Source organism: Acyrthosiphon pisum, chromosome X (genome assembly GCF_005508785.2).
Source record: "Acyrthosiphon pisum isolate AL4f chromosome X, pea_aphid_22Mar2018_4r6ur, whole genome shotgun sequence".
Classification (NCBI taxonomy): Eukaryota; Metazoa; Arthropoda; class Insecta; order Hemiptera; family Aphididae; genus Acyrthosiphon; species Acyrthosiphon pisum.
This window is the reverse complement of record NC_042493.1, coordinates 82,005,253-82,013,637: the sequence shown is the minus strand read 5'-3', so window position 1 is coordinate 82,013,637 and position 8,385 is coordinate 82,005,253. Positions and strand designations below refer to the sequence as shown.

The 8,385-nt window shown below is 27.6% G+C and overlaps 2 protein-coding genes across 2 annotated transcripts in view; one reads left to right on the top strand and one right to left on the bottom strand.

Moving 5' to 3' along the window:
• The window catches only part of LOC100163467 (toll-like receptor 7), a 12,275-nt gene extending 6,963 nt beyond the window's left edge, over positions 1-5,312 (top strand). The window contains exons 7-14 of the mRNA XM_003243482.4: positions 528-1,142; positions 1,229-1,412; positions 2,613-2,713; positions 2,788-2,983; positions 3,157-3,414; positions 3,521-3,749; positions 4,733-4,901; positions 4,983-5,312. Of these exons, the coding sequence (XP_003243530.1) occupies positions 528-1,142; positions 1,229-1,412; positions 2,613-2,713; positions 2,788-2,983; positions 3,157-3,414; positions 3,521-3,749; positions 4,733-4,901; positions 4,983-5,168 (1,938 nt within the window). The 3' untranslated portion in view covers positions 5,169-5,312. The remainder of the gene's footprint in view (positions 1-527; positions 1,143-1,228; positions 1,413-2,612; positions 2,714-2,787; positions 2,984-3,156; positions 3,415-3,520; positions 3,750-4,732; positions 4,902-4,982) is intronic.
• Positions 5,313-7,054: 1,742 nt separating this feature from the next.
• Positions 7,055-8,385, bottom strand: part of LOC100573388 (cytochrome c oxidase subunit 7C, mitochondrial) — a 4,513-nt gene continuing 3,182 nt past the window's right edge. The window contains exons 2-3 of the mRNA XM_003243481.4: positions 7,256-7,398; positions 7,055-7,187 (exon numbers count right to left, since the gene is read on the bottom strand). Of these exons, the coding sequence (XP_003243529.1) occupies positions 7,279-7,398 (120 nt within the window). The 3' untranslated portion in view covers positions 7,055-7,187; positions 7,256-7,278. The remainder of the gene's footprint in view (positions 7,188-7,255; positions 7,399-8,385) is intronic.

Genomic DNA, 8,385 nt, shown 5'->3' with positions numbered 1-8,385 from the left:
AAATATACTTAGTAATATCATAGGCTGCTTGACCGTTTTCGCTCAGAATCGTTTTTCTTATACAATGATATATCATTGAATTCAAATTTAACACCATCCATTACATAGACCCACTTATAACCTACTGTACAGCAGAGCGACATCCACTTACCCGCCTTTTTAGTCTTATTTTTCTATTTTTAATTTCGGTTATACAACTTATACAGGCTGCAAAAGAAACGTTGATGTATGATAATGTTGTATAGTTGTGTACAAAACAAAACCGATCTATTGTTCAATCTTTATTAGTCACTATTATTATAACAAAATGGTTTAATTTTTTTCTTTCTATATAATATTTTAAAATTGTTTGTTGGGGCCCAAAGACCCTGGGCCCGTGTGTTTGACACACGCAACACACCCGGTTATTGAGGCACTGCTAGTAAACCTAAGAAACATTTTCATTTTCCTTACAAATCGTTTGTGTTGAGTAAAAAGTAATACATAATTCTGAATATTTAATAAATAATAATATACAACTATTACAGGTACCAGTTGGCAACATGGCGGGCATCAAAATCTTGAACGTGACACACAACAACATTAAGTCGATATCAAAAGGAACATTTCCAAAGCTCTATGAGCTACATACATTGGACTTCAGCCACAACCGTATAAAATCTATAAGTCCCTCCGTGTTCCAGTCGCTTCTCAGTTTGCGGTCCGTCAACCTCAGCCACAATGCGTTAGAAGACTTGAAGTCTACGACATTTGGCACTCTACCAACTGTACTCGAACTGTATTTGAATAAGAATTCCATAAAAAAAATTAATGCTGCGACGTTTGTTAAAATGTCATCGTTGAGTCACTTGGATTTAAGGTATAACAATATCACGCAAATACCGACCATACCAATATCACTGTCAAGTCTGGCGGTAAGTCATAATAAGATCAAAGATATTGGACCCGACCGAGCTTGGCCATCAATGAATGCACTTCTCTCGCTGGATTTGAGTAACAACTTGTTAGGCGATAATTTGGACAGTGGGTCGTTTTCGAAACTATTGTCTTTGCAAAGCCTAATTTTGGATTATAATTCTATCACAATACCACCTGCTCAAGCAGTGAGCCCACTAGTTTCAACAAGACACCTATCATTAAGAGTAATATTATATTAAACGTTCTATTTTGATTAAGTACCTAGTAAATGTATTAACACAGATGTATTTTACATGGTAACCTTTTTTAGGGTAATAGTATTACACATCTCAGTTCTAAGGCTTTTGGAATACTGCCCGTAGTATTTTACCTGGATTTGTCGCAAAATAATATCACTCAAGTAGAATCTCAGGCTTTTGAAGGGCTATTACAATTGCAATTATTGAATCTTACTGAAAACAGTTTAACTGAAATACCCAATGGGGCATTTAAAGGTCAGTATGTTATTTATAAAATAATTTGTTATATAATTGGAAAACTAAATAGGTAATCAATTATAATTTATAGATATTTAATTTAGTACAAAATTTAATTTAATTTAAAAGGATGAGGGGGGGATAGTAGGTAGGCTAGAAAATTTCAAGTACCCATCTACGCGGGGTATTTACTTTTAAGTTAGGTAAATCGTTTTTGTCAAAAACTGGTTTTACGTGAAAGTTCTCATATTCCTTCAAGATTCTGATTTTAAAATTATATTTTTTTTTAATTTTTAATTTTTTGAGTATGTGTACACGTTAAGTACCTAGTCAATAAAATCTTTCAATTTTCAACTTCAGTATTTTAACTTACTTAATTGGTGCATTCGGGTGGTAAAAATTTAAACTTTCCTAGTAGTTTCCAATAGCGCCGAGAAAAACAGAATAAAAATTAAGGAAAACGGGCATTTTTACAGAAAAGTTTTCGACGAAATCGAATTTTGGTTCTTGTTGTAACTAAAAAAAAAAATGACCACAGATATGCATGACATTTTCACTGAATGTTTATATTTGCATTTTCTATACACAATTAAATTTTCAAAAATGTTTGACTCATGTTGCTATTTATAGGTATATAAAAATATTCAATTATTATTAGTTTTATTTAAATTAAGGATAAAAAATTTTGCTCTGTTTGCTCTGAAAATTGTAAATTGTTTGTACATTTTAAAATACTCATAATTCGCTTTAAAATTAAAATATAATAAAAAGCGCATGAGATTGCCTAGATAATAATCTTATAAGAGGTCAATTCACTCTAATTTTTAAACTAACAGAGCTACACCTGTTCTGCTGAGTGTAAAATTTGCTATGTTACGCACTTGTAAGACGGAGACAACATATGCGGGTGAGGTGTCCTCTGAACAGCATATTATAATTTAAACTTACATTATTCATAAATCACAACCCAAAATAATGCTAGCAGATAATTGACAAGGTACTAGGTTCCAATTTAGGAAACTATATAGGTACCTAATATTTAATGAATAGTTTTCCAATTAAATAGAATATCTCTCCATTTAATATACACAGGGCTGAACTAGGCCACCGAGGCACTGGGGCATACCCGGTGGGCCACTGATATTTTGGTTAAATAAGGCCACTTAGTGCACTGTATACTAATGTTTACTTATTGATATTTGATTTTATAAAATATAGGTTTGGTGTCATTGACAACTTTGGATGTGTCATATAATCAACTAAATTCTTTGGACAACAAAACGAATAGTTTATTGGATGACTGTCTTTCTCTTAAATATGTAAGTAATTAATACAATTTTCTTTCAACACCTCACCTACAACTGTAATACTTGATAAATGAATATATTTACAGTTGAATTTAAGTCATAATCAATTTTCATTTTTCACCAAAAAATCATTTCCAAACCATATGTACACTCCCAGTTACTTGGAATCAATTGATATGAGCTATAACGAAATACCAATAATAACACATGATATTACGATTGGAACGCACAAAGTTAAATATCTTAACTTAAGTCACAATTCTATTGATGAAATTCGGCCAGGTAACATATACATTTTATAAAATATTATTTCTTCAACAATAAGATTAACATTTTTCACACATAATTTAATATATAACTCATATAACTTAATATGTACATACTTATTAGTGTATAGGTAGGTTCCTATCTGCCCATATATTAATTATTAACATAATAATTAATATACATTTTAGGTGTACTTGGAAACTTAACTTCGTTAAACATATTGGACTTATCATTCAATAATTTGGAAACAATGAAAAAAGTTGGCAATATGCCTAAAAATATGTCTGTATTGTTGATGTCCAACAATAAATTAACAAAACTTTCAAAAGAAATCATAAGCTTTGTCCCAAAATTAAAAAAATTTAATGTAGAGAATAACTTATTTAATAATTTTCCGCCTGAATTGGCTAAAATTGTAAATAAAGGATCTTCAATTTCATTTAAAGGTAATACCTAGTGGCACCAAATATCAATAAATTTATCTTACCAGTTATCATGTACCTACTATGTTATATTTTAATTAAACAATCAATAAATTATATGAATCATTAGGCAATCCCATTGAATGCGATTGTTCATTGATTCCCATTAAAAGAATGCTGAACTCCAGACTTAATCCAGATCCACAATGGGAAAATATAACATGTGTACAGTTATTAACATCAGAAGTGTCTTATGTGGCAGATTTAGGCGAGAGTGAATTGATTTGTGATATTCCTATAGAAGACGAAGATGATACATTTGTCGTAACACCAGATGTAAAGTTTAGGCAGATAAAAAGGTAAATTATTAGCCATGAAATTTTTAAATATTCATTATATATTTTAGATAAGTTTTTAGTATTTTTATCAATAAATAATAGGTATAGGTGCTTGTATGTCATAACCAAACTTAATACTAGTGTTGGATTGTTTCCATAAAGCATTAATATTTTATCGGAACTTATTTTTATGTTATATTTATGGATAAAATAATTTGAAACTATAATTTGAACCTCATTTAAAATTTAAAAATAGAAAAAAGTAAACAATTTAGCAGAAATGTATTACTATTTACTATAAAATAAAATATAATTTATAAATTTATGGTATACCCAATTAATAATATTTATACAAACAGATTAAATTATAGTGTTCTTATTATTAATCAACAAATATAAAAATACTTTATTAATAAAATACCCTTAATTTTGAAATATTTAAAACTAATTATCATATGGCATGCATACATATTATATGATATTATCTTTATTAATTACAAATTAAATAATTTTTTATTGTTTGTAGGTATTGGACATTTATAAATTTAAATAATCAAAAATACTTTTGGGATTAAAATTATGCTATAGATTTTAAATGCTTAGGTCAAAATGGGCCAATATTCATTTTTGATGCAAATGAGCTATTTAATGGCTAATCCATAGACCTTATACGTACCTACTAGTAGACGAAGCATATAAGGACGGCAAGGTTGATTAGTGCGGTCCTTGGCAATGTGCGGTATGATGATATACATATACTATACCTATATAGTTATACACAGTTCATTGTATCATCTAGTGCGCATGTGCCGTGTAATTCGGTAACACCCGAACAGCGCAGTCACGTCTGACCAACATAATTACATCTATACTCTGTCTACTAGTATAAGGTCTATAAAGAAGTAGTATTTAGTATTAATTATAGCAATATTAAGTGATTAGTATCTATAACTAATAAGTAATAATTTATCATATTGATTATATTTATTTAAACGTGTTTTCAGGACTGGAAGTAGTAGTTACATAAAAATTGACTGGTTTGTGCTTCAAAACAAAGAAGACATTGCTGATTTTGTAATATTCACTGGTGGTAATAAATTGGAAGAAAGGAGTTCTTCTAGATTAGTTCCTTATAATTTACGATCTCAAACTATTAAAGCAGCTTTTGTTAAAGTAAAGAACAATTTATAACATAATGGTTAACAATTAAGTAAATTTTAACATATTATAATAAAATTATTTTGACTGTTTTAGGATTCAACAAATTTGTGTATAATACCAAAAGATAGTTTTGGTAATGAAAGACAAATGAAAAAAGGACAGTGTATGGATATCGGGGCATTAGGTCCATTAGCTCTAAACAATGCAAATCAGAATTTTAAAAATATGTATTTGTTTTATTCAGTGTTAGTATTAACAATCGTAAAAACTATCGCGTAATTTTTTTTTGTTTCTATTGATCGAAAGTAGCACACTAGTCAGTAGTCATGTATATTACTAATCAATACTTGTTGTTTTTATATTATGTATATGTCTCCATTGAAGTGTCCCCAATATATCAATAAATGTAACATGTTGTTTTAATATAATTGTCTCATTTGTCTTACAAAAATAGAACAGTAAAAACACTTAACAAATTGTATAATTGAAATTCCTAGAGCCTTAGCAATTAATAACAAAGGGTGTTTTTCAACTTGACTGGTTAGAGCAAATAATAGGTCACTTAGGTTTTATTGCATCTATAAATAATTAAATCAGTGCCGGAAAGGCTGGACAAGTTAATGATATTTTTTAACTCAGTTAAGTTCATTATTATTTTTTTAATTAAATTAAAAATTAAGTTAATAAACATTTTTGATACATAGATTAAGTTGACAAATACCATTACTTTACTTAACTTCAATTAATAAGTTAAGTTAATAATAAAAAAAAATGCATTTATGAGGTATTATTTAATGAAATAAGTGATAATCACTTGAATAGTAATCATCAGTCATAGGTATATTACTATTCAAACAATCTATGATAGTCATTACTATACTAATAAAAAATAATTAATAACTAATGAGTAATGAATAGGTATTATGATTTATGAATATAATTTGTGGCATCGTGGGCTGCTGATGTCTTCATAAGGGTGACTAATGTTACCCAAATATTAACATTTATAAGTAACCTATTAATATAATATATTAGTTTTTATCTTTAAACATGAATACGATCTTCTTTGTAAATATATCTTATTTTTTTTCTGATAATATTTTCTATATTCCGCAAAATTATAATAATAATTATGAACCAAAAACCCATAATAAACAAAATATTTTTCTGATAATAGAAATATTCAAAATTAACTTAATTTGGAAAATAAAGAAAAATATGAGTTGATTTTAAGTTAATGTAGAGGCAAATGAGTTAAGTTAACAAGTTAAAATTAACATAACTTCTAACTTATTAACTCGTTAATGCTCAGCCTTGAGTGCCGGCAAGAAAAAATAAAATAGTATGATTAATAAGGTAGACATATATGTTATTTGAGGTAACAAAAATTTAGCGTGGAAAAATTTGTGGTATCTACATGTACGTGCAGTCAATCAAGAACCCTAGATTTATGCAATATTTTTAAGTCCAAAAAGATAGAACTTATAATTTAATAGTAGATAAGCACATGTAAATTTTCCTAAAATATACATTTGTTAATTATAGAGATATTTTTGTTTGTGTAGGAACTTAAAGGTAAAATAGTAAATTATTCTAAATATACTATTGAATTACACACATGTTGACTACTTGGGTAATGCTAAATGGTTCTACTACATCATAAATTAAGGTTTATGTATGTATGAAATTATGTATGTAATTTACAATTTAGTATCAAAACATTTTTAGGTGAGTTTACAACTATGATAAATTACATTATAATTGGTAGGATACATTTTACTGGGATATAGTGTAAGTTGCCAATTTAAAATGCCAATAGACATAGTTGTATTTAAATAATTTTAGTTGTGCCTAACAAAAAAATATAAGTGGGTGAGCCCACCATTACACTCTAGGGAAGTAAAACTTCTTTCATAAGTATTGGGGCTCATGTAATTATAAGTGAATTAGGGAGAGTGTGAGACAAATCAATATAATAAAAATAAACGTGCACACCATCGCCGCTGTTTATGACTTACGATTTTTTTTCGACCCACTTCAAGAAAGAAGTTTTACTTCAAAAAAAAATTGAAAACAGAACTTTTGCATAGTTAAGTACTTAGTCTTCATGACTTTTAATCATGGTTTTATTAAATTATAATACAACACTGAAACAATAAACAATATATATAATTTTGAAATTTATTTATTGCATTTTACGGAAAAACATTAATCAACCATTGTACTAAGTTTAAAAATTTTTTTCTTAATAATCATAAGTAATTGAATGTGTTGTGGAATGATTGCATTTTAAGTAAGCTAAAAACAAAAAATTAAATATTAAAAATAATATTATTAAAGAATCTAACAGATTAATATTTCATTACCATAAAAAATTCATGACAATATTTTATCCACTCCTCTTCCTAACGTATCTGACCATTAAGAATGGAAGACCAAAACCGGTACTAAAGAAAACTGCTGTGTAAAAAGTAAACTTGTACTTGCTGAACACATCAAATGGCAAATTCTGAAACACAAAAATTATCTTAGATGCAATGATACTTAGTTTACAAATATACACATGGTATTATATATAGGTACAGCAAGTAAATAGACTTAAATTTAAAGGAAAAATGTATATTGTGTAATAGTATAAATAATAATTCTCAAGTCTCAGCAAACATGTCATAAGAGCTAAAAAAATTGGCTTATTTTCCAACTCAGGTTTAAAATTTAAATAGTATAATAACGAATACTTATTACTTTAAGAGGACATACATATAAATTATTTGTCTTAGAGGATGTCATACCCGCTATGTTGTCTCTGTCACATTAATGTATAATATATCAAAATGTACATCTAGCAGTTTCAATTTTGTATTGATAGCTGAAATATTAGAGTGAATTGACCTATATAATGTATAATCAAATTTAAATGTAAGAACACTATCTGATCATCTCATAATTCACTTAAAAATTAAAATATTATAAAAACCGACGAGACACACAGATAATGTTCTTATATTTAAGTTTCATATTAGGTCCAATATTCTAACAACACAAAATTAAAACTGCTGGACATACATATTGATATATGATGCGTTAGTAAGACAAGAGACAACACATGTGGGTACAAAATTCTCTTAATACTATTTACATACACAATAACCACATAAGGTCTATAGTAATTTGTATTTGAGTTTATAACCCAAATTTATAAAACAAAAAGAGAAAAACTTTCAGTGTAATAGTTTTAATTTTATTAATCACTAATATCAAAAAAGTTGATTATTTTTATATATTTCAAATTTGGATAACATGTTTTTTATTTTTTTTTTATTTCTACTTTTTTTTTTTTATTTAATAAGAAAATATACAACTATACAATTAAGCACAACAAGTAAAATTGATGAAGAGGATTACATAACATGAAAAAAAGCACGATGTAGGAGGGCTCCCAATGGAGCTACCTATTTGGGTATTTTATTAATTAAGAGGACCCCACACCCGAATT